General features: G+C 45.9%; 1 protein-coding gene across 4 annotated transcripts in view; it reads left to right on the top strand.

Moving 5' to 3' along the window:
- Window positions 1–26,829, top strand: part of PAMR1 (peptidase domain containing associated with muscle regeneration 1) — a 150,587-nt gene that overhangs the window by 61,171 nt on the left and 62,587 nt on the right. The window contains exon 1 of one of the 4 annotated variants that reach the window (XM_019738556.2): window positions 11,626–12,174. The exons of 2 other annotated variants lie outside the window; for them this stretch is intronic. In XM_019738556.2, the coding sequence (XP_019594115.2) occupies window positions 12,102–12,174 (73 nt within the window). In that variant the 5' untranslated portion in view covers window positions 11,626–12,101. Of the gene's footprint in view, window positions 1–11,625; window positions 12,175–23,335; window positions 23,356–26,829 lie in introns of those variants that run through there. One more of the 4 variants, XM_019738560.2, reaches the window with a different exon arrangement.

The following is a 26,829-nucleotide window of genomic DNA, read 5'->3' as shown; positions in this document are numbered from 1 at the left end:
CATGCAGCTTGATTGTGCCCTCTGGTCCTTCATGTCATCCGTCCTGGATGTACCAGTTCCATCTTAGGATGGCCTGCTATGGCCCTGTGTAACTTTATGACTTGGACGGTCTGACACAACTCAGCTCGTGGTGAGCAGTTATATATTCACTTGATATGCCGGAGTCAAATATCCCATGTCCATGAGGGCCCAGTAATGCTCTAGAGTATGTTCCTCAGAAAAGCAAATGTTGCAGATGCCGTGGCTGTGGTCCAGGACCCCAGGAGCTCTGCTGTGATTCTCCCTCTGGAGCTGTAAGAGCCTTCCTGCATCTTTTCCCACCCTGACACGTCCAACACCAGGTGGTCAGCCAGGGGATATGCTCCAAGTGCAGAGCTACTTGTACCATGACCGGACTGACTGCATATCCCTTTCTTGCACAGGCCCCACACCAAGCTGGCTGCCTCTCAGATTTCCTGGCATGTGGGCTGAAGGAGTATTGCTAGATGTGGAATGTGCTGCTTCCAGAACCCAACCCAAAGAGGTCTGAAAGACATCATCTTTCATTCATGGTGGTAGGGGATGAGAAGTGCAGCAATTTGTCTTTCACTTTGGACAGTATTTCTCAGCATGACCCTGATCTCTGGACCCCTGAAAGTTTTCACAGGGTACCCTGCCCCTGCGTCTTCATAGGGTTTATCTTCCACCATCTGAAGTGAATTGCTATCCCAAGGCCTGCAGTGTGCTAGCCACCTCTTACACTTCCTGCTCAGTCACTGATGTAATGAATCAATGTGATATTCTGCAGGACATCCAGACGGCCCAGATTTCTTTGACTATGTTGTGACAGCAGGAGAATTAACATAGAGCTAGGACAGTACTGTAAATTATTGTCCGTTCCACACGAATGTCAATTGTTTCTGAGTCTCTTCTCTGATTGGGATGAAAAAGAACTCATTGCCTGCATACTATTTACCTGAGTCCATGCTAATCTGCTCTAGCAGATACTATGCATGGCAAGGCAGCCATATTGGAACGACTTCTTGGTTGAGTATGTTATTGTCTACAGTGATTTTACAGTGTTCATCCGGTTTCTTCAGGGACCTGACTGGTGAAGTAAATTGAGATATGGAGATATGAAAAAGACCACCACCACTGCACCATTCAGATCCTTAGGGGTAGAACTAATCTCCACCATCCCCTAGGAAGGTATTAATTGTTTCTGATTCACCATCTCGGGAAGGGGAAGGCAGTTTCAGATGCTTTTCTTGGTCTTTCTATTATGGTGGACCAAGGAGTACAACAGCTGAGTATGTCAATCCCAATTATGTATTTTGAGACCAGGAAAATGATCACTGGGTGGGTCCATGGACTCACTGGACCCATTTTGAGCTGGCATTTAGCCAGAATTCAATTTATTCACTTGCTTCCATATGCTCCTCACAGGCGGCCATGATGCTATTCCAGGTCTCCAGGTATTGATGTCATTTTAGACTCTGTGTCCAATAACCCTCAAAATGTATTGGTATTTCCTTTTCCTCAGTCCACAGTCATCTGAGTAAGTGGTTGGAGGTCTTTTTAGGGAAATATCAAGGGAATCATTGTAATACATATATATTTGCTACGGTGTTGCTGTACTTCTTTTTGGGGACCTATCCACCTCTGTAGCCAACAAGTCCTGGGTATGAAAACTGGCTGAGGTACAGGAGTTGAGCAAGGTTCATGGCGAGTAGTTGGGATTACCACTCTCAGCCTCCTGCTCCTCCGTTCTTACCCTTTTTGACTGTATAAAGCAGCACTCTCCTTGTCTACCTATTTTGTCCCTAGGGATATCACGTTCTACTAACATCTCCACACTCCTTGCGGGTTCAGCCCCCTTGGTTGTCCCTTCAGTGTTGCTGGTTATAAGAGTATTGTAGGGCCTCCTTATTTATGGTGGTGAAACATCATCGCCTGGACTCTATTGCTTCAAGGCCTTATCGTTCCCCTGGCTATTAGGAGCCAAGTCCTGTGATGTATTTCCTACAGTCAACCGTAGCCTGTAGAGGAAAGCCACCCCTGAATGCCTTAGTGATGCCAGTGCCTCTCCCTTCAGTACATGCCTGATGGCCGTGGTGAAGAGGGTGTCCTCTGCGTCCTTCCGTGGACCAAATCTCTGATGGACCTTGTCTCCTCACATATCCAATCCAGCATGCGTGCTTCCCTGAGCCATTTAATTCCACCATCTTCTATGGCATCCCAGGCATCACCACTTTGGTCAGTGTGGGCTACTGCTTTCTCCAGGTTTCTAAGGGTTACCTAGCAGCAAATTTGCCCATATCCATGTTGTGAACAGTACTCCCCAGTAATTGAACTTTGCCTATCCATTCTTATGTTCTGTACCCCTTGATTAGCAACCTCAAAATCTAGTTTCACAGGCCTTCGCCTGGCTCCTGCTCATACATGCTAGCTAATTATTGCAGCTCCAGTGGGGTTTGTCTCTTTCTTTCCTTATCAGACCCATTACTCCCTAAACTTGGATTATACTGGGATTTAACCCTACTCTAATCCAAGTCTGGGGGAAAGTCCTGAGGAGGACACCTTTTGTCTTGCAGTAGAGAGGCCCAGGCTGTATCTTCCCACAAGAGAGAGTTCTAGTTTTTAATAGGGACAGGTGAGCCATCTCTGTAGGTGCGGAGGATACAGAGAAGTCAGTGGAACCACAATCTTTGGGGGCATCCATCCAGGTGACTCAATCTCATGTTTAGGAGTTCAAGTTTTTCCAGCCAGGACACTGAGTTTAGCATAGTAGACCTGCCTTCGCTAAGCATTCAACTCTCTTTGAAGCCTGGCGACTATAAATACCGACCTGAGTTTGCTCCTCCACTGTGTCCACTCTCCTACTGCAGGAGCGACCAAAGAGGACCACTGGCTTTCACACTGCGTTTTTCAGTCTGTTAATTGCCCTTAGTTTGTCATTATCCCTCCGTATGACATCAATTGCACTTAGTAACCAGCTGTTTTCATCGTCCTTAAGTGTGTTGTTTCTCCATAATGTTCAAAGGCTGGAATCATCATACCAGCCAAGGCATTTGCCTCCACCAGGTTGTTCTTTTAAGTAACCACCTGTGAACATTTTAGCAACTGTTGCAGGGATTATTTGGGCTCTGTATACCATTTGGGATGGGGCCTTCCTTACTGCTGTGTAGTGAGTGATCCAGAACCCACACCCCGTCTTGTCACCTCTTCTTTTTGATCATTCCTGGTACCAGTTGTGCTGGTTGGTTCCTCTAAGAATCAGACACCAAGCAGAGTTAGAAGTGCAAGACATAATTATTGGCGGTGAAGCCTGTGAAAGATAAAACGGAGAGGGGGCAGCAGTAGGCAGGGAGAGTCTTCAGACCACTATGCAGGTCTGACACTGAAAAGCGGGGGCAAAAAAGGAGGAGGGTAGAAGAGCCTTTGACTGGTGCAGAAGTCAGGACTTCTCGGCCAGCACAGCAGGGAGCTCTCATGCAAACGTTACCCGCAGAGGAGTCCTCCACTGGCTAGAAATGGCCAGGTCTCCATATCCTCCCTGATTGGGAATTACGAGGCTTCACTTCACATGCTGGAATTAGGTCATGCTGGGTAGGCTTTGGAGGGTCTGCACATATCCTGAAATTGTTAGCAAAAATCAGTATGTGTGTATTTTTCTAGAAACCACAGCTTTTCACTAGATTCTCAAGGGATTCCCTAAGGCCCAACGGTAATGCGACATTGATGTGAAGCTTTGTTTGATCCTCCCAACATGTCCTCCTGGCCCCTTTCACTTCCCCCGTTGAAGGAGTTGTTTGTGTATTTGCCTGCCAGCCGCACTGGCCTTCTTCGTGTTCCTCAAGAGCACGAAGCTCATTTCCAACTCGGAGCCTTTGCATTCACTGTACCCTCTGTCCAGAACGCCCCTTCCTCACAGGCTCCCATGGTGTTTTGCTTCCGGTGTCAGCTTATAGTCACCTCCTCAGAGAGGCCTGCCCTGATTCCACAAACTGAAGTTCCTTCCTCAGTCACTCTCGAGCATACTTCTCCATTTCATTTCTAGCACAGCACTCTCACCATCTGATCCTTCTCTCTTTCTTTGTTATAGATCCTTGCCCAATTGTATGTAAGCTCCACAAAAACAAGAATCATTGTCTTATGCATCATCGTACCATATTGCCTAGAATGGGACTGACCCATAAGAGATGCACAAATGTTTTCTTACATGAAACAATAAATGCTTGTTCTCGCTATTAGAAAATATTCCCATGTGTCCCCCTCTTACATCTCCTTGTAGCTCCTTCTTTATAGCACTATAAGATATAGATATTATTATAAACAGTCCCAACATACAAAAATTCCAGATGATAACAGATACCTATGTACTCGCCTCAAAGATAAAATACATGTTAACGTTTCACTTCAATTGCTTCAGCTTTCTCCTTTGCTTATTTTCCATTTTAGCTAAAACTTCGTGTCCCACGTTTTGCGACATCCTTCCTTTTCAGCGGGAACTGCTATGTTGAAGGTAGTGTATGTCCTTTCTGCATAGGTTTCGATGGTTTAATGGTATGTGTTTGTATTCCTAAACAATATATGCTATGTTTTTATGTCCTGAGATTTTATATAAATGGGTGCATTCTGTATATATCTTTTGGTAATTCGGATCTGGGTATTTACCACTGATGTTGAGCTACAGAAGTAACTCGAGAGCCACGCTTCCTGTGGACTTCTTGGTATGCAAGATAATATTAATAAAATTCCTTGTCGTTTAAGCCACAGGAATTGGGCTTGTAGCCTCCTCACTGTGACAGTAACGTTTCTCACTGTTGAGTTGTTAAGCTGCGGCTGGCTGGCTGGCAGTTTTCGTTTTTTCTGCAGGTTTACCAGGGTAGGGACAGTTTTAGTGTCTTCTCTAACCCAGATTGCCCAATTCAGAAACGTTTTGTGTTGGTACTCTATTGCTGTGTAACAATGTAGCAGCTTAAAACAACATAATTTATCCTTTTGCCCAGTTCCTGTGGGTCAGGATTCTGGGAGCAGCTGAGCTGGGTGGCTCTGTCTGGGGGACTCACATGAGGTTGCAGAGAAGTTAGACCTAGGAAGGGCTGGAGAATCTGCTTCCAAGCTCACTCATGGGACTGTGGTCAGGAAGCTGCAGGTCCTTTCCATCTGAGACCCTCCCTCCGGCTGCTCACAGCATGGCAGCTGGCTTCTCCCGGAGTAGAGAGAGAGAATAAGGGGGGGCCTCCTCTAGCATACTGCAGTGTACCCCCCCCCCAAACATCTCATGGTCGTCAACTGGGAGTCATCTCTGATTCTCTCTCTCTCTCACTGCTGTCCCCCACACACACCAGAATCAGGGATCCCATCGTTTTTACCCCCTCCGAGCCTCCTACATCAAGCCCCTTCTCACCACTGCAGGATGCAGGATGCAGAGAGCTGAGTCTGAGGCACAAATCCAATCTACTCGCTGGCCCTCAGATGGTTTCCTGTTGCCCTTAGAGTAAAGTTCCTGGTTTTCGAGGCCCGCCTGCATCTCCAGCCTCCTTATTACACGGCCCTCCTCATCACCGTCCTCTACTCTCCCTTTCCTGTTTCTATTCAGGTCTGACGTTCAATGTCACTTCCTCAGAGAAGCTTTTCTGAGCCTCAGACAAGATTGCCCCTTCTCCCCCATTACATGCTTCCAGGACCCTCTGTCCTCACTTGTGTTGCTCGTCACATTTGCTCAGTATCTCATGGCTACCTGGTCTGGACACCCACAAGGTGAGGGACACACAGGTGTTGTTCACAGCCATACTCCACAGACCTGAAAGGGCGTCTGGCACATAGTAGACCTGCAGTAAGTTGTGTTGGATAAATGAATGAACGATTTTTACCTAGTAAGTCTTTGTGCTTTCTCCTTAAGCACACAAAAGGAGGGTGCATAGAAAGAGACCAGTTGCTTTATATCGGAATCCTGTTTCTCGCAGTGGACAGGTGGCAATACTGACTATGCAGTGCAATGCAGGGGGTTTTCTGAGTCCTGTGACAAACACTCTTCTTTTTGTTTTGTTTTTGGTTTTTGATTGCCTGCATCAATCCAGGTTTTCTTTCTTTACTTATTTTTTTCAGTTACAGTTGACATTCAATTTAATTTTTACTAGTTTCAGGTGTATAGCACAGTGGTTAGACATTTATACAATTTATGACATGATCTCCTGATTAGTACCCACCTGACATTATACGTAGTTGTTACAACATTATTGATTCTATTCCCTATGCTCTACTTTACTTCCCCGTGACTGTGTTATAACTACCAATTTGTAGTTTTTAATCCCTTCACCTTTTTCACTTAGCTCCCCAACCCCCCTCCCCCCTGGCATCCATCAGTTTGTTCTCTGTAGCTACGAGTCTGCTTCAGACAAACACACGCTCCTTAGCTAAACGTTAGTCAAGCTTCTCGGAGCCTTTTCTCAAGTAGGCCCTATGCTTGGGCCTTTTCCTCAAGAGCAAAAATCCTGCTAAGTCAGTTGCGTGAGAGTCCTCCATCACTGCGGTCTGATTACCCTTGATATCTGATCAAATTCCTCGCACCCCATCATGCCCCGGGTGATAGATGATCACCCTGCCTCCCTTCAGCAAGAATCCTATCAGAACACCCCCTTTACCCCTGATGTTTCCTCTTAGGAGGTTTCTACCTACTGACCCCCCACTCTACTCCTTGGCTCTAAATTCTCACTTTTCCTAATTGTATTCAGAATTGAGGCCAATCTCATTCTCCTACTGCAGCACCCCATGGCCTGGACCCTTGAATAAAGTCTTCCTTACCGTCTTTAACTTAAAGTGTCAGAATGATTGTGTTTTAACACCTGGACAGGGCCCACTCAGGACAGGCCTCTCACTTTGTCTTCAGAGAAATGCACACTCTTTCCCTAGACCTCCAACGTGCAGCATAAATGTGCAAGGCAATATTTTTTCAGACGTGCATTTGCTTCAAATGGATAGAGGAACACAACCTCACTTACCTCACCAGACCCAATGAAAATGGTACCTATTAAGTTTTATTTCAGTTAAATATCTGAAGGGAGAATTTTTGGAAAACTCTAAGATTAGATATTCACTGGTGTAATAACAGAGAACATTGAGCTGCCACTAGTATGTACGCCAGCCTCATTTTAACCTTCTCACCAAAATTACAAGGTAGCTATTACCTCCTTTTTACACATGAGGAAATGCAAGTTCAGAGGGGCCAGTGAATGTGCCCAAGTTCACACAGCTGGTAGGCAGTGGAGTCTTGATTTCATACACAGTGTCTTCTTGTCACCGCACCCTGTTGCCTTCTCTTGGAGTTATTCTACTTTTTGTTTCCTTCCCTCCCCTAAAGGGCTCAACTTCATATAACTCTTAAGCTACCCACTTGGTTTATGGTCAGATTTTTTTTTTTTGCCAGTGTTCTTTGTGATGCTTTGCAGTTCAGTTGCCTAGCTGACAACATTACTTTTTGTTTTTAAATTAAAGTTAATTGGGGTGACAATTGTTAGTAAAGATACATAGGTTTCAGGTGTACAATTCTGTAATACATCATCTATATGTCACATTGTGTGTTCACCACCCAGAGTCAGTTCTCCTTCTATCACCATATATCTGATCCCTTTTACCCTCATCTACTACCCGCCTCCCCCCTTACCCTCTGGTAACCACTAAACTATTGTCTGTATTAAGTTGAAGTTTATCAATAGACATATGGAAGTCAACAGCGGGTTTCCCCAAGTGATTCAGGAGCACATTGACTGTGAAGGAGCGGCCCACTGGCTTTCAGCCATTTGCATGAACAATGACACAGAGCAAGAAGAATGCGGCCAGAGAAAGAACCACAGATGCACCTACCCCCTTGCCTGGCTCCCAATGGGAAGAGAGTGGAGCTGAGCCAGATCTTGAGGCAGAACATTATTGCTTGTTGTGTAGGTGAACAGAAGGTATTTATTAGAGCAGGAAACTTCCATGGTGGGGCCAGTTAGAGCAGGCTCCGGTGGAAGGGCCCTGTATCTTTTCCACAGACCTACTCTTCTCCATCTCTGGCCCTGCTTGAGTTGAACTTTGTCTTTTGTGCAGCTGATGAAAACCAAACTTAGTTAACCAGCAGTCTGGGATGCTTCTCTCGGGCTGGAAGACCAGTTCTACCCCAGCCCTTTCCACTCACTCTGTGGTTGCTACTCAGCTGCTGATCTGCAGAAGTTACAGCTTGGAGAATGGGAAGCTGTTAGTATTCATAAGACATGCTTCTCTGCTGTTTCTTTCTGTGTATTCACATACAACCAGCCTGCACTGAAAAAGGTACAGGTTTTGTTAGAGTGCCTCCTCCTTTCATGAGAAAATTAGTGGGTATCGTGACTTGTTAATTAAATGGGTGGCCTGACTCCATCTACAACAGCCAATGGTGGATTTCTGAGAACTGATTTTAAGCAGATAATTCTTAAGTCCCGGTATCATTCCCTACTTCCCCACATGGCACTTTGCCTTTTCACCCATAGCCTTTCTGGGGATTTATTCCTCCCAGAAGTGGGTGTAGAAGGTAAGGGCAGGAGGGAGAGAGAACCATAATAAAAACAGCAACGCTTATGGAGTGCATAGTATATTTTAGGCACTGTTGGTGCTCTTTACTCCAACGCTATGCGGTTAGGTACCGTTATTCTTTCCACTTAACAGATGAGAAAACTGAGGCCATCATAGGTGAAATAACTTGCCCAGGTGTACAAAGGTAGTAAGTGGTCCAACTAGATTCAACACTAGGCAATGTGATCCAGAACAAGTGTTCTTAAGGCAGAAATAGAGAAACCGGGGGTGGAGGAGGGTCCTCCAAATATCCATAGTACTGTTTATATCCCAGACTCAACAGTTGTATATACTAAACCACTTTCCTCCAATCCAACAAATATTTGGCCAATTTTTCAATGTCAGCTTATGAAGATCAGTGATTCTAAAAAAAGTTGGGAATCTGCAGATCTCCTTGAGACTTTGACGAAGGTTATGGCTCCCTCTTACTCCAAAAAATGCATGCAAAATTTTTGCACATAATTTCCAGAGGTTCAAAGGCCCTCTAAAAACTCCCTCCCAACAGACTTCATGAAGAACCCCAGGTTAAGAACCCCTGATTTAGAGCAACACTAAACTTTATCAATATGAAAAACTGAGTTGACCATAATGGGGAGAGAGGAAGCTAAAGTTATGTAGGAAAATCAAAATTTGTGTGGGGCTGTATGGCCTCAGGCAAACTACTGACCTTTCTGTGTCAGTTATAGTAGCTTTCCTCTTCCTCTCCCAGATCAAGTGTGTCAAGTTCAACAAGGTGATATCTGATCACTGCTTTGAGGTCCCCAGAGTAATGTGTCTCATTCCTTTTTGAGAATTCCTTTTCAAGTTCCAAAGCCCTAGGAAATTTGCAAACTCAAATTCATGACAATAAGCTAGCAGGGACCAATTGCTCCTGTGAGCAGTCCAAGAATAGAAGTGAGGGCTTCTGTCCAGGCTTACCTGGCTGGAGGGACTTCTTTAGGGAGAAGGCAGTCAAGTTTATCATGTGGGCCCCACCCTATTGGGGGTATAATTGCTGTAGGGAAGAGGCTACTGGGTGTTATTAACTCAGGGGGGATTGTGTGTGTAATAGCGGGAGGGGAGACAAGGGGAGAAGGAAGTGGTAATGTCAGCTAATGGTGGAAACACTCCTGAGAGACTCTGACACCCAGTTATTTGGAAACTAAGTCATCTCCTCCCCACACCCATCACCAAAGGACTAGACTAGGGCTGGTTGACCAGCAGCTAAGTAAACCTCCCCTCTTCTAACCTCTGCTTAAATATGCTGCCCTTTGGTGTTTCCCCCACTTTTAAGGCTACTCTTGGTGCTTGTTTTAAACAAATTTCACCTGGATAGGGAAGTTGAGGGTGAGGAAGGAGGCTCATACCATGGGATTTCCTTGGGGAGAGTCTTCAACAGATACTGCAGATAATGATTCATCTTTATTGAGTATTTAGGATGAGCTAGGCCCTATGCTAAGGGCCTTCTCTACATACTCTCATCAAATTATTTCAACAGTCAACCAAGTAGGTTTGAGTATTAGTTCTATTTGGCAGATGAGAAAACAGAGATTGAGAGAGTGAGTTAGCTTCCTTAAGCCAGTCAGGAAGTGGTGAATTAAGGATTCGAACCCAGGTCTCTGACTGCTGAATTCTTGCTCCCAGTCACCTCACTGCAGTGGGCCCAGCAGCACGGCTGGGATTCAGGAATTTCTCCCCCAGAGGAGCACCTGTGTGGGCGCTCCTGCCCAGCCAGTCTGTCCTGGGCCCTGGGGAGTCTGCCTTCCCCAAGGTTCTGCCATCACTTTCTCCCTTCCATGCCCGTCGCTCACGCCTCACTCCAGGCCTTCGTCCACAGCCCCAGTTGTTCTGGCGGTGTTGGTCTTGGCCCCCGCCGCACCTCAGTCTGGATATCAGGGTGACTTTTCTTCTTTGGGCTTTGCTTTGGGTCCAGCACCCCCTGCTCCTAAACTCTGGAGTCCCCCATTAACTGTAGAATAGAATCTAATCACCCTGGCCACACTCGTCCTCTTTTCCTGCTCTCTGCCACATCCCAACTGTACATATTGTCTCTCCTCTTGGGTTGGAGTGTGTGTGTGTGTGTGTGTGTGTGTGTGTGTTTGTTTAACATGCATTTTAATGGTATCCGTTGCCATGGATCCTTTGGGGAAACTAAAAACTATAAACATGTAATATAAATATGTAAATACTCATTATTTCCTAGTGGCACTGGCCAAAATTCAGTCTTTTCTTCTAGAAAGTTCTCCTCACTCCCTCCATAGATTGAGATTCTCTCTCTCTCTCTCTCTCTCTCTCTCTCTCAGGTCCCAGGTCAAGCTTCCCCTGCTCAGGGAAACCTCCCCACTGCCGCAGGCCTGAATGGTCACTTCTCCCAGTTTTGGTTCTTCATCTGATTGTACAAACTGGGACAAAGTATGGCCTGAAGCCCCAGCTTTTCCCGGAGTTGGATCCCCTGGGTGTGACTCCTGCTCTGCCACTTCAGCCAAGGGACCCTGAGCCAGTTACTTAATCTCAGAGTCTTGCTTTCTGCATCCATACTATGCGGACAATATAGTACATGGTGACTATAATGGTTAAATAAAATGCTGTATACACAGCATCCTAAGAAACAGTAGAGCCTGGGGGCTAGGACCATAGCTTCTGGACCCAAGCTGCCTGGGTTCAAACCCTGGCTCTGACGTGTACTCACTGTGTGACCTTGGATTAGCTATTGCACTCCCAATGACTCAGTTTCCCTATCTGTAAGATGGAGATGATAGGCTTATTGTGAGGAATAAATGAGTTAATACATGTAAGGCGTCGACCTAAGAAACATCCAAACCTGGAGAGCATTTTATACCCTGTGCACAGGGGCTGTTAGTGCTGCTGGGCTCGTCACGACGGGCATCTTGGGAAGATGAATGTTTCCAGGAGCCTATAGAAGCAAAAGATAAGGTTTCCAAACTGACCACCTGAAGCCAAAGCTCACAGGGAAGGAGAGCTGAGGGGAAGGAGAGCCTGGGACATTCATGGAAGGGGGGAGGGTGGCTCCCTTTCTCCTCCCATCACCAGCGCCTCTTCCCCACAAGGCTACTTGTGGTTGGCAGGGGACCTCCCATCCCAGGCTCCTGAACAGAGGAGGTTGGAACGTCTCTGGGGCTTCAGACCGCACCTGAGCCTCCCCACGGCTCCGCGTACCTCTGCCCTTTCCAGCCATACAGGGGCCTGCCTGCCGCGCCCCTCCCTCAACCTGGCCAGGTAGCTCAGCCTGACCTGGGCTGGTCTTCGTGCTGTGCCCGAAGTGTCCGTTCCAGCCACAGCCCGGAGCCTCCCTGCGTGGCCACGCCTCCCCAGGCCCCGCAAGGGTTAAGGCAGCTGAGAGCAGAGGTTTGGGCTGACGTCGCTCTCGCTTAAGGTGGTTCCCTTGGATGAGGATGGGAGAGCCCGGCGAGCTGAAACCCGAGCTCCCGCTCAGCTGGGGCTTGGGGAGGTCCCTGTAAGAACCGCCTGCCCACCGGCCTCCTGAGGTCCCTCCCCAGCAGTCACTCCTGGTACCCGCCGCGGGAACGATGGAGCTGGGCTGGTGGACGCAGTTGGGGCTCATTTTCCTGCAGCTCCTACTCATCTCCTCCTTGCCAAGAGGTACTGTGAGTAGCTGTCAGGGGACCCCAGTAGGGGGGCATCTCCCTGCTGGGGTCTGGTAGGGAGCAGGACTGGGAAGTCCCAAGAGTTGATGCTGGGGCGGGGTGGGGGGCGCCTAGTCACACTCTTGAGGACTTGGTGGGTCCTGCTGGAGCGCCTGCTGCCCTCCCTGAGCATGTGACACGGTTTTGTCAACCCCAACTTGTGAGACTGAACTGTTTCAGAAAGGGGCACCAGCTCCAGGGTTTTGTTTATGTGTTTGTTTGTTTGTTTTTAGCTTTTTAAGGCATAAAATTGCGTTCAGGAATCTATCCAGTCTGGGTTACCCACTCTGACTTGTAAAAGCTAAGTTTCCCCAGGACAGAGCTGCCTCAGAGGTGAGTGGGAAGGAGAGAAATGCCCAGCGAGCAGGGCTTGCAGAAGGGTGTTTCTCCTGGTGAGTCTTGTTGCTGAGATCTTAAGTCGCATCCCTACAACAGATCCCACCCAGCAGGGGAGATTTACTTACTCAGCATGTATACACTTCCTTCCTGATAAGAAAGAGAAAGAAGAAAAAGCTAAGGTTAAAAGTGCAAGTTGTTTCTGGGATGCACAGTGTTTGTTTAGAAAGAGCTCTGGCTTCTGTGTTTTTCACATGTCATTTGCTGAGCCACAAACCCATGTCAAATGGGCTCTTGGGGCAAATGAGGCTGAAACCAGACACAGAGCTTCTGGGAACCTCTCGACCCAGCTGAGGGCAGAAGCTAGTGACTGGCAGGCTTGTTTTGTAATTGCTCACTGGCAGGCAAGGAAACGGACTCCTTAGGAGCATCTGGCCCTTATATGGCTCGAGGGATGAGGTGTCAGGAGGTAAGAACAGGTTGCAATGTGCAGATACGACAAAACAGGGCAGCTTTTCGTAGGAGCAGGGACTTTTGTGAGCTTTTTCTGCCTCCCTTCTGTGCTGGTTACCTGTCATCTGTGCTAGTTAGTTACCTGTCACCTACAGACTGAGAGGGGGCTGCTCCTTTCCTGCAATTACCATGTTTCCCCGAAAATAAGACCTAGCCAGACCATCAGCTCTAATGCGTCTCTTGAAGCAAAAATTAACATAGTAATTATATAGACCCGGTCTTATTTTACTATAAGACCGGGTATAATATAATACCCGGTCTTATATTAATTTTTGCTCCAAAAGACACATTAGAGCTGATGGTCCAGCTAGGTCTTATTTTCGGGGAAACACGGTAGCTGCCAAGTTCCCTGAGAATGAAACAGGTTACATGGGGAGGTGAGGGCGCTAAATGCAATAACCTACTATATAGAAGGGGAACTCCACCATCATCCCTTCGTGATGAACAAAAAACCAAGATACCTGAATAAAACCTCACTTTGGTCAATACTTTCTACCTTCCTATAGCCTGTGTGCCCCTGGTGAAATCTTCCTTGGTGATTGACTCAGCAGGAGAGAGTGTTTCCTTTGAATTTTGTCTTCATCTGGAGCAGCTCAAAGATACTAATGAAGAAAGAAGGGGCCCATGAGGGGCCTGATAACCTATAAACCCAGATCCTTGCAGGGGTTGGGGTGGGGGAGGTGATAACTTGGCATGAAGACTTCCCTGCTCCATCTCTGCCTTTTGGAGCCAAACCTCCAAGCCTCAGCCCAGTTGCACAGGAGCCGGGTTCCCTCCCAGAGCACCGGGGCTCAGAGGACGAGTTTCCTCGTGGCTGCAGCAACAGTCCCCTGCTTCTTTTCTTTTATGATGTGGCAGGTGAGATGGCTCAAACCCATAAAAGTTAAAAAACAAAGGTCAGCTGCCCCTTTCTCCTTGCCCAGGATCTGAGAAACCCATTTGTTCCTGACCTGAGAATCTCTTTTACCTTCTGCTATGGAAAAGCTTCAGGGAGGGTGCGTGGTTTCTTGGCAGCCAAGCTGCTGACTGAACGCAGAGCAACTTCCCGTGTCTAGCAAGAGCATTTCAGTTGCGGAGCGATCACATTTAGAGGGAAGACGGAGGAATATAGCACGGAGAAGGAAGATATCCCTTTAAGTAGTGAGGGAGTTGACTCCCTGCTGGAATCTAAATCTGGCCCCGTCAAGAGACGCTTGGAAGGGTATCTCCTCTAATTGCTTTTCTGAAATGAGTATTTGGTGAAATGTAAACATCCACTGGGATGGCACAGGAGGTCTTTGTTACTCATCGGCACGGGACACATGTCGGAGGATGAGAATCCAGACATGAGGCCAAGCGATAACCCAACATAAACAGCATGTGAGGAGAAACCCAGCTCCACTGACTTCACCAAATAGCCGTAGCTCTGCCAGCAGGATTCTGCCCAAGAGGAACAACTCATTTAAAATATGTGACTCTAGGGAATGAAACCTTAATATGGATAACTTCGCAAGTGTTGCTTCCAACAGACGTTAGCTTGTGGGGAACGAACAGACAGGCAACTGGGGAAGATAATTCGAAGCACAGATATTCCGTGGGCAGGAGAATAAGCTGAGGAAGGGAATGTGGAAAGCTAGCAAGGGGGAAGGAGTGGCAAGAAAAATTAGATGTTGGTTTTTAATGGGATGTGTTGGCAAATTCCAAGGAGAGAGCTATGAAAATTGGGCCTTCTGCTTGGCAGGGGTGGATTTTTGTGGGGACTCTGAAGGGAGTGTTCCCCTGATATATATTCTTCCCTACTCCTGGCTTCTCCAATAGGAAAATAATTTAATGATGGGATCATGGATTTTTGGAGCTGGGAGGGACTTTAGAGATGATTTACTTTGCGTGCCTCAGATTCAGAGGCCAATCGGGGAAGTACCCATGAAGATTTTTGATGTGCCCAGTCTTTGAGCCCAATGCTTTATGTGCATGAATTCTCAGTCTAGCCTAACAAGGTAGTGCTTTTATTCTCCCCATTTTACAGATGAGGTTCAGAGAGGTTCTGTGACCTGTTCAAGGATACACAGGCATAGCTCCTCAAAAAAAAAAAAAAAAATTAAACACTTGATCCAGCAATTTCATTTCAGGGTAGACACACAAAAGAAGCAAAAACAGGAACTGGAACAGATATTTGTAAGCCAGTGTCCATAGCAGCATTATTCCCAACAGCTGAAAGGTAGAAACCCAAAACGTCCATCCATGGATAAACAAAATGTAGCATATACACACAATGGAATATTACTCAGTCTTAAAAAAGAAGGAAATTCTGACACATGCTACAACATGGATGAACCCTGAAGACATTATTCTAAGTGAAATAAGCCAGACACAAAAGGACAAATACTGTTGGATTCCACTTATATGGGGTACGTAGAATAGTCAAATTCATAGCGACAGAAAGTAGAATAGTTACCAGGGGCTGGGGGAAGGGAAGAACGGGGAGGTTAGTGTTTAATGGGCATCGAGTTTCAGCTTGGGATAATGAAAAAGTTCTGGAGATGGGTGGTGGTGAGAGTTGCACGAGCCACTGAACTGTACCCTTAAAAGTGATTACCATGGTAAATTCTGTTACTTATATTTTGCCCCAATAATAATAAAGAAGAATGCACCGATTGGTCGAGCCCGGGGGAAGCCCAGACCATCCTGAACTCAAGCTCACCTGGTACAGGCCGACTTCCGCTCCCACATGGACCAGATGGACTGAGTATGCTGACACACAGCTCATCTTGGCAAGGCTTCAGGACACACGTGGGGGTGGGGGGGAGAGGCCTCGCCAGCTCCAGTTTGGGTGGCACTCTGTCTTGGCTGGCTGTGACAAAGAGGGACACTGTAGAGCAGAAGGTAGAAGTACATATTTAGTAGGACACAGAGCTTACAAATGTTTTGAACCTGAGTGCTTTGATGCTGTCTGGGTCCTCTCTATGGCCCGACACCCCACCTTCTCAACCCACGTGTATGTTACCGGCTCGTCCCTACTGGCATTGGAGGTTTTTGACCTCCATTCCTAAAAGGGACAGAGCTGAAAGGAAGAGTGAAAGAGAGAAGGTGAAGGCTAGGTGCTAAAAGGGGAGAAACACAAGTGAGTAAAGCTCTTAAGGATAGAGTAGGACTTGTAAAAGCAGGAACATGAATATATTTGAACTTGCGTGTTTTGCGGAACATAATCTCACCTCTGTGACCTCCAACTCTTCGGTAAAATGTTTTACTCTCATGAATGCCTTTTGGTGCAAGTGAACTTTTGGTGGAAACTGAGGTTGAGGCTGGGTGTTATGTCCAATGAGCTATGGACAGATCACCCTTGGACGTGGTTGCCCAGAGCAGTGGTGATCTAAGGCATATAAGTCCCTTGGAAATATCCAGAAGTCCTAGGGAGGGCTTTGGAATGCCACGGGCACGGAGTGTGGGTTTGACTTACACTGGATTACACTGGCTAGAGAGGAAAGGCTGAGATAATGGTGTCCGTGGGACTTAATGATTGGCCTTAAGTGAGAAAATTATTTCCATCTGCTCCACTGGGGGGTGGCCAGTCCTGATGCAAAAGAAAACTTCTCTACCTGCCTCCTCTGAGACCAGCTTTAGAAGCTGCATTTGGTTTGGCAAATTGGAAAAAGTGCCATTCCAATGATAAATGAGGGAAGGTTGTACCCTGCTCCCCCCTCATGTGGGTGGACCTACCTGTCACCCCCACTCTGCAGATATTTGAAAGTCGCAAGGGCCCAGATCCCTCTTCAGTTACTTTACTTTAAAGGGGAGGGAAATTCAGTGTTTATAGTTTCTAGTTCCCGAATTCTAGGGCAGAGGACACAGAGGCCAGCCAGACCTTTGAAAGCTACCAGATCAATGGCAGAAAGTCTGTCAGATTCCAAGCTTGGTCTATGTTTAAAGAAGTCTGTTTGTCAGTTATCACAAGCTCTGGGCCAAAACATTAGGTTTATACTGGAGAGACAGAAGTAAAAATGTAGGAAAAAAACCAAACCTCACACTTGTAAACAAAACCACTCAAGGAAGGCAGAAAATTAGAGTTGCCTGGAAATATTCCACTTTTTCAATCAAGAGGACTTACTATTACTACTCCCTGCCCAACTCTACTCCTTTCGTTTTTCTTGGTTGCAGTTATTGGTGAGACAGATGCGGAGCTCATGTGATTTGAGAGTGGAGTAGGTAGGGGTTCATTGCTCATAAAATTCTTCACCCTGGATGGTGGGAAAACCAACAGTGGAAGCCTCTTTGAAGGGGGCTCCTATCATACCTAAGGGACCCGATCTGAAGTAATGTATTGCGTTTGTACTCTCCCATATGCTTTACATGTATTATTTAGTCATCACAACAAACCTAGGAGGTAGGTAGTAGTGGTACGATCCCAGTTCACACATGAAGGAACTTAGCCAGGGAGAGGTTCAGTACTTGCCCAGGTCACAAAGCTGGATGTCGTGTTTTGAACCCAGACAGTCTGACTCCATAACATGTGCCCTGAAACACTACACAATACTGCCATAGTAAGCAGTGGGTCCAACTAGGGTAGATCTGCTGGCTGTATTTTGGCCGTATCCTAAGAGACCATGGTGTTAGTAAAGAAATCGGGTTATCCTTTGGACATTCCAAGTACTTAAAATGGCCTAAGTAAGGTCACGTGCTCACTGCTGTAGAGGTAGAGAGGATGCGGGAGAAAGGAGAGAGACATCAACACCCTAAGGTCACAGAGAGAGACATCAACCCATGGAACCCAAGAGGAGCTATTCCCTAAAGGAAACAGGAGTGTTAAGCAGACAGAAAATCCAACCAATTTCTGGGATAGCTGTCCACAGGATCATGCATCTCACTCTGATTAGACGTGGGAAGTGAGAATTTCTTTGTGCCATGGTCAAACACTTAAATCAAAATCATGTGTCTGTTTGCTGAGGGATAGTATTAAGGATGACACATGTTTCAAGTCTGGCCCGGACACTGTGTAGCCCTGCTCTCCTTTACGGATTTATTCTGTCAAGATCATCGATGTGTAAACTCTTAGGCGATGGAACAGGAAGCCTGGAATCAGGAAAGGGAAGCATTTTTTTTTTCTCCTTTTTTTGGCATGGCACAGTTGATGGATATTGCAGAGAATGGAGATGTGATCCCTTTCCGTTAATACTAAGGTGGGTTTTAACCAGTTCATTTCTACCTTGAATGAAGATTTACTATCTCCCAGACGCTAGTGTCCTGGCTCTTACGTTAAGTGGTTACGTTAAGAGAAGTGCTCCCCTGGCTGAGCAGCAAATGAAGACACCTATTTCTGTTACCCTTCTGACTCTGGCGTTGGGGCAATGCCTTTATTCCTGTAGTGTCGACGTCTTCATTGTTGCCTTCTCTGAGGTTCTGGCTGTTTTAGAGGGTTGAGTTAGTGGTTTGGCAGCTAGTATCTGTGCAAGTAGAAATCTGGTCAGTTGGTCTGGTGATTGAAAAACCAGAGCTGCGGCTGCAAGAACAGAGTGAGGACAAGATTCAGGCAACTTTAGTTTATGGGGAGACACAGCATTTGTCTTCATAAGATGAATTCGTGACCCGTTGGAAAAAATTTCCGACCAGGGTAATGGAAAACCACTGGGTGGAGGTGGGATTTTGACCCAGTTCACACTTCAAATCAAGTGAATTGTTTGAGGTCTCGGAGGAAAAAGTGTCAATGTTTTCCAAACCCAGTTCCAAGTCATTTACTTCCTAAGATTGCTTGGAAGATGATCAGTGAGTGCCCCGTATAGGGGATCCCCCCCACAGTGATGGTGGAGAACACGTGAGATGTCCTAGGACAGGTTGTCCGAGCTTAGCCTCTAGCAGGCAACATCTACGCCTGGATTTTCCAACATACCCTTGGCTCACCTGGATGCAAGCAGAAGGGAGGGCTTGGCTGATGTAAAGAATCTTGGTTGCAGGAGTTCTTGGCCTGGCTTTCTGCCTCCCAGTGGGTGGTTGACTGCCTGCTTCTACATGGTGTTTGACCTCCCTTCTGTACAAGCCTGGCTCTGCTGGCCAACTCACTGGTAGAACGGAACAAGTGAGCATCCCAAGCCTTTATGAAAATGAGACACAAACTGCAATGAACAAAAATAGTCAGGAGTAATGGACCCAGTGGATTCCCCACATGGCAAAATAGAGACTCCAAAAGGTCACAGCAAGAGACATTTCTAACATCAGTTTTTGTCACAAATAGCCTTATCCTAGGACTCACATGTGCCTCACACGTCCACATTCATGTATTTACTTAGCAAACTTTATCAGGCACCTACCACGTGCTAGGCACGCATGCTCCTAGGTGCTGGAGACGCCATGATGAACAAGACAAAGTCCTTTCCATAAGGCACCTGCAATCTGCTGAGAGAGCGTATGGTCAAGCCCGGCATTTCTCAAAGCAGGTTTCATGGAATACAATTCTGGGACTTATTCAACAAAGATAAGCTAAACAAACCTAGGATGTTATGATGAAATAAGTCTGGGGGATGTGGAGATTACCTACGTACAAAGTACATTACAGACTCTGCAAAGCCCTGTGATGAAGCAAGCTGTTATTAGCATCATAAAAAGTCGTTTGGCCACAGAACCTTTTTTTCACGTAACACCTTATACCATCCAGTGGAATTATTGCTCCATGGACTATAGTTTGGAAAACTCTGGTCTCTGGTCCATAATGAATAAAACATCGAAGAGTATCTCACTGTTACAGAGGATAGGATAAGAAGGGAATTTGAAAATCTACAGAACCTGGGCTTCTGTTCAGACTTCTGCTGAGACGCAGGCAGGAAGCCTGGCGTCCTTGTCATTGAACACTTGCTGAGATGTTGAAAGAACCATGGAGATGGTCCTATCCATGTTTCTGTGAGAAAAGTCCTCGCCAGCATGGACCTGTATGGTTCATTGCGAAAACTCATTTCTTGTATTCAAGTTGCTTAAAGTAACATGGTTGGGCTGTGATCCGTGGATAAACTGTGGTGTGAATCTGATTAATGAGCACCCATGGTTATGTGGCAGTTCTGGGGAGCAAGAAGAGCTGCGACTTGATTTCCTAACTAGATTGTATCTTTGGTGACAGTCACATGGTTTCCTCTTCAAAAAATGAGAATATTTGAGCATGCTGTAGTGTCTCGGGGCACTGAGTGCAAGGTTCGTTCATCACGAAGGACCCTCTCCCTTTCCCTTACTCCTCTAACACACACACACACACACACACACACACACACACACACACACACCACGTCTCCAATCCCTTGTTATTTACCCTTATGTTTGCCAGTTCTGATATAGCCCAGTTACCATGACCTTGATTTGTACAACCCGGAAGTGGTCAGGGCTGTTTACACTGGGGTTGTATCCCTTGGAGATTGCATGTGAGTTCAAGCTGTTCATCAACCCCTTGTTTGCTGTTGCTCGGAACTACTTTATTCCTGCGTTTGTTAAATATTGTTCCTGTTGTCATGCAACACGACTTCTCCTTGGCCCTAGCGCTGCGTGCCTCCTTTCTCTGCCCAGACTTGTTTCAGATTGGATGGCTACAGCAGCAATGGGTGAGGAATAAAATCGGCTGTTCCTTTAAAGGGAATCCTGCCTAAGTAGACTTGGGTGACCCATGGGCTTGTCAGCGACGATTCAGCCCTCACTTGTCATATTTATGGAATTCATCTTTGACACAGATGTCTTGGTATGGATATGTTCAAGTTTGAATACACATGAACATAGAAGATTAAAAGTGTAGATGTGGGCATGTATATATTTATGTGTGTATTTGTATGAATATGTATATACATGGGGTATAGAGTATTATGTTTTAAAACATGGGCCAGGGTTTGAATTCTGGCTCTGTCATTTATGGTTGGTTTTCTTGGGCAAGTTACCTAATCTCTCTAATTTGGCCTTACCACCTTCCAACCTGTAGACTGAGGATAATAGTGACTTTGTCACAGGTTTATCACAGGTGTTAAGTGAGGTGACCTATGTAAAATGCTTAGTATAAGGCCTTACAAAAAGGGAGTACTCAGGAAAGCAAAGTCATCTTCTGCTCCTCTCCTTTCTGCTGTTTTCCCCACTAGCACAAGTTTCTCGAGGAATTGAGAACGGAAATACTGGGTGTCCTATATATGCTAGAATGAAAGTTACGTGGACCTCTTGGGGCCAACTTCAGCTTGGTCCATAGTCCTGTCCATTCATCTGTGACTATGTCATACAAAAATAAATCCCTAAAGATTCACCATAGATTCGTCTCTCAGAGACTTGCTTTCCCACCTTGGTTTTATCATGCATCAACCTTCCAGCCTTAGGGGAAATGCCTTCCATGTCCTGTGCCTTAGTTTCTCTGTGTTCGAAATAGGGCCAGTGGTAGATTCTTGCAGGGGCTGAGGAGATGTGGTTTGCATAGTAGGTGATTCTGGGTGAATGATGTTGCCTCCCAAACACGAAGTGTTGCTCATGACACCTGTTATTGATTCAAGGGTGGAACCAGCCAGGAATCCTCAGGCAAAAAAAGAAGTCCCCCTTCATCTTGTTCTAGCCTGCAGAGCTGGAGGAGGTAACTATAACGAGGGCTAGCCTGCCTGAAGCTGCTGCCAGCTTGGGGCGTAGTGAACCATCAGACATACCATTATAGACGCATCACCCTCGCTCCGCGTCCCTCCACACTTTACATCTGTTGGCCAGCTGCCTTTGGCGGAAGGACAATCTGGCTTCTGCTGGCATCAGTGAATCTGGTTGTGAAGATAGTAACACTAACTCAGAAGCTTTTGACAAAAAGGTAAAGTGGTTGACCAGGACCCCCGTGTAGCCTTGACATACTCTGGGTCAGAAAGAAGCTGGTAAAAGTGTGGCTGATCGGGGAGCAGGTGGGCTAGTTTGTAGAATTCTTGGATCTGGGGAAGTCCAGACTGGATTTTTAGGGTATAGCTTAAGTGTTACTGTTTTTAACTTAGCCATTCTAATGCTTGATGTAATATTTGCTGAGTTCTATTGCCAAGTTCTTTTAGATGCATTATTAAATTCTCCTTTTAAGTAGCTGATGCTAATAAATATAAAATCTAGTTAGCTCATATTCCAGCATTTGACATAACCCAGAAGCAGCTGTCCTTCAAGGATTTCCAACAGCACAGTTGTTGAGGATAACGGCATTAGGGGAACCTTCCAAGCTGCTAGAGTGTGGATTTTGTTCCCTTTGGCCATGGATGTAGAATTTCTATTTCTAGAAGAGAAGCAGCCCGACGTGAGGTATGTGCTATTTAAGCAGGTATCTAAAGAGGGGGCTTTAGAAAAGCGAGACTAGGAAATCTAGAAGCAAGGGGGAGGAACACAGCACGCCCGACAAAGACATGAGCAGGCTGCTTGAAAATGCCCCGTGTGTGGGCCTCTGCAGGAGACATGATTACTCACCCCCTTTGCTCCCTTAGCCACTTGCGTCTTAGGCAGTCATGTGATGGCTTTCTTTATTCTGCCGAGAATAATGGTTATGTCTTGACAAATGCGTGGGTTTTCTCCCAAAGCCCTTTATGCTCATGGCTGTCCTCAACTGCACTGACTAGAACCCCATCAGTCTACGTCCATCCTCTTGAGTTTGGGGGCAGATCTGTACTAGGATGTCTTGTCTGTGGTTGTCTAACATTGTAAAAGAGGGACAGATTCAGGATTAAAATCTGGGTGGTTTGATTCCCAAGGGTGTGCACTTCCCCAGTGCTGCACTCTTCATTGGGAAAGTCAGAGGGGTGAACTCTCTAGAATCAATGTAGTATTGGAAGGAGCAAGACCTTGGCCCCTGAAAGAGCTGGGTTCTGATTTCTCTTCTTTCACCTAAACTCTGTGCCACCCGGGCCAATTTATTTACTCTCTGTCTTCCTCAGTTTCCTCAGCTGCTCAATGAAGAAAATACTACTTTGAAGGGGGGCTGTGAGGATTCAACGAGCTGGTACACAAAGGGCTTACGTACAATCCCTGTGGGTGCTGGCACCCAGGCAGTAGAGGGGGATGAAGGAAGAGCCACCGTACGGAGCAATGTCCCTAACAGAGGATGAGGATGGACACACTGCGTTTTGCCGCCTCCCGTTCGCCAATGTACATGTGCCTAAAATCCTGATTTCCAGGGAGTCCATTGAAAGTTTTATCCCTCCTCCTACATAAAGGAGAGGTGATGAAGGCTTGACTCTCCCACTACCATTAACAAGAGGAGTTGTGTGAAGGGGAAGACCGACGTCACTGAGGTTGAGACTAGCCAGGCTGGGACTGAGGTTCACTTTGTGATGGGAAGGTTCTGGAAGGATAGGAAGAGGTAAAGAGTCACCAAGGGCCCCAGTAATTATTCCATCACCCCTGTGTCACAGTCATTCCTGCCTAGGATTGTCCGGTCTGTCATTGACCGCCCTGGAGTGGCCGGTCAGACCCTTAGTTAGTCAGGAATGCTGCGTGCTGGTTAGACACTAATATAGCACGAGAAGAGGTGGGGGAGTGAGTGGGGCTGAGAGACGAGCCCATGCTGCCTGGTTGTATATCTCTCTGATTCATATGTCTTTTTTTTTTCTCCCTCTGGTTTCATTTATAAAACGCAGGACAGTCAAAAACTCAGTAGAAATTTTAATTAAATGTGGTTAGATGGTAGGGCTATGGGGTTTTCAGTGGATGCAAAGGCAGATTTTTAACATCAAGGAGGAGCGGGCACATGACAAAAGTGCCTTTCATTGCCACCATCTGGGGTGGTCTCAGCCTGGGCCTTCAGTCTGACAACTGATGTTTCAGTCATGCATGGAACAAGCTGACCTTTGTTTTCATAAAGAATCCTCTGAGTTTTTCCGATTGACCTTAACAGCCGTCATGTGAACATATTTCCTTAAAATCTAGTGCTGAAAACATGGCATTTGGAGACTATACTAAGGGGACACAACCGCTTCCCTGCCATTTTGTGGAGTTAAGCCCTCACTATTTGGGGGATAACATGTTCTCCATCTTGTCAGCAATAGAAATACTTCTGTTCTGGGTAGCCTTCCCACAAACTGTCAGGCTGATGAGGGGCTGTGCAAAGTGATGAGGATGGTGGTGACAGCCAACTTCCTTCAACTCACTCATTCGTTTGTTCACCACACACTGCACCTGTGCCTGTCGGTCACCATTGTTATTATTGCCTTGGTCTCCCCATTGATAAAACAGGGCTAAGAGGTTCAGTGTCTTACGTTCTCCAAGGTCAATTCTAGAAGAACCAGAGCTGGACTAATATGACAAGACTCTCCCGTCTGGATAGGAGACATGAGGGTGGCTGCTCCGAGCTCAGCAACTGAGAGAAGGGCTTGAGCAAAGCCTGTGGTACCAAACTCCTTTGTGAATCTCTTGATAACTTGTCTAACCAATCCAAAATTATTGGGAGAGGAGCTTTTGTACACATAGGTTAATTATGCAGCAATTTAAAATCACTTTTGAAGACCACTCAATGTGAAGAGAAAATGTCCATGAGCTGCGTAAAGATGAAAAGCAATTTTTAGAACACAATATGTTACCAGTTTTGAGAGGTATGATGACTGTTTGCACGTGTTTATCAGTATCTACATGTGGACATATAGGAGTATATCCACTGAAAGAAGACAATTTAAAGAATAGACAACAAAACATTAAGGTTATTTCTAAATACGGTTTATTCCTTTATTTGTGATTCTATTTTTGAAACTTTTACAAGAAATCTTTTCTATTAAAATGTGTAGTGTTTTATAAAGAAAAATATTTTATCCAATGAAAGAGTTAGTGATGCACGAATGTGTTCTTAAATGTGGGGGGCAAAGTCAAGTTGGCTCAACCCTAGTAGCTGGTGAAGCCAGAAGTTGTCCTGGCCTGTTTCCCCCTAAGCAGCCGGTTTGTTCCCTTCCTCCCTAGGCCTGGAATTCTATGGGCCTCCATTTCCCTCCAGAGTTAATTCCCTAAAAAAGCTTCTTTGGCATTTTTCTTTGCTTCTTCCCCTACTTTAGCCCTTTTCCTCTCTGGTAAAGTGAAAAGGTTGGAGCAGATCATTTTAACTTAGAAGAGAATGTTACCTACCTCACCAAGTCATTTTGAAGATTAAATTACATAAGCAATATAAAAGCACTTTAGCTAAACAAATGCTAGCATGCTTTAGCATACACGTATGAAAACATTCACTAACTTCCGCTGTTGGGGATTCTCTAAATCCTAGCTTCTGGACCTGGCCTTTAGCACCATATTGAAATTCCTGAGATTTGTCCTACTAAAGCCAATGTACCCTTTCTGCAAATGTAATTCTAATAAATGGGGGGCGGGGAAGTCCAGGAAATTGCTCTTGTTGGCTTATTGTATTTTTAAATCTCCTCAGCTGGTCAACTATAAATATTTCTCATAGAATATTTCATTTATCTACTTCTTACTCGTATTGTGGAGGCATTTTTTGTCTCTGTGGGGGAGAAAGGAAGGGGTGGATTTGCCAGACCAGAGAGGAAATGGCCAAGTCCCAGAACCATTAAAACCATTGCCTCTTCCGTCACTCTGTATTCCTGGGAAGTGGTCTTACCTTTGGTGGTAATGCCCCTTCATGACCATTCATTTGTTCTCATAACATCCTCAATTTTCCTTATCACAGTTAGTGATTATGTGTCTGTGGGGCCATTTATCCAACATCTACTCCGAAACTGTGAGCTCCATGAAGCCAGAGATGGTGTCTGTTTTTCTCTCCATTGTATTGTAGTGCCCAGCTCCCTACCTGGTACTCGGTGGACACTCAGTAAACACTTGTGGAATGAAAGAATGAGTTCATCGACTGCCCCACACTCTGAGCACTGTGGGGAAACTGAGGAACAGAATGGTGAAATGACTTTGGGGATTAACCTTTCAGTGTATCTGTTTTTCTTTTGTTGCTCGTGTTTTTGGTGTCATATGTATGAATCCACCGCCAGATCCAAGATCATGAAGATTTACTCTTGTGTTTTCTTCTGCTTTCCTTCACTTGTACCCATTGAGTTCTCATCTAGATTTTAGCAGTCATTCACTTCATCTAGCCAACCTCAGAAACCTGCGAAGCTCAGCTAAGGAAGTCCTGTTGTCTGTCCTGGAGAGGCTCAGAGTAATGGGGGAAACAGAACCTCCGTAGTGACGAGGTCACGGTGACCTAGGTCACTCATCCCCAAATGCCAGGATGAGGGTAGGATCTTTGCTGGTCCACCCACGTTTGTGGGGCGGTGTGTTCGTGTGTGGTGGGGGTTACCTTATTATGCAAGCGGTTGCTTTCTATGGTGCTAAAATGTTCTTAATGACCGGCGGCTAGAAGTTGAGGGTGCTGGTTTCTTTAAATGGCTCTACTTGGCAAATTAAGAATGATCGACTCTGTGTCAGGCTTCTAAATTTAGGGGCAGAAAATAGAAAACTAAACTGAAATTGAAGAGGTTAGAAGCCACCACAGATGCTAAGATTGGCTTACGTGGGCCTACAAAGCATGCTGGGGGTCCTTGCCTGGCTTTCTTTCCCTTTCGTCCTCAAATATCTGACCTATTTCTGCTTCAATCATCATCTTTGTGCAAAACTTTTAGAAATGGAGAGTGGGTCAAAAAGAAGATGGAATCAAAACTAAGTCTGTTTCTTAGCCTGGGTTCCTCTGGGGAGCTTCCAACTGATTCCTCTTATAGATTTTGCCAGATGGTTTTTCTTTTTCATTTACTTAACGTGTATTTTTTTTTTTTTTTTAAAAGAGAAAGACAGAAATCCTACCGAGAAAGGAATACTTTCTTTTCTCATGGGAAAGAACACTCAGTTGAAT

This window comes from Rhinolophus sinicus, linkage group LG06 (genome assembly GCF_036562045.2).
Source record: "Rhinolophus sinicus isolate RSC01 linkage group LG06, ASM3656204v1, whole genome shotgun sequence".
Lineage (NCBI taxonomy): Eukaryota > Metazoa > Chordata > Mammalia > Chiroptera > Rhinolophidae > Rhinolophus > Rhinolophus sinicus.
The sequence above is the reverse complement of the archived record's forward strand: the minus strand, read 5'-3'. Positions and strand labels throughout refer to the sequence as shown.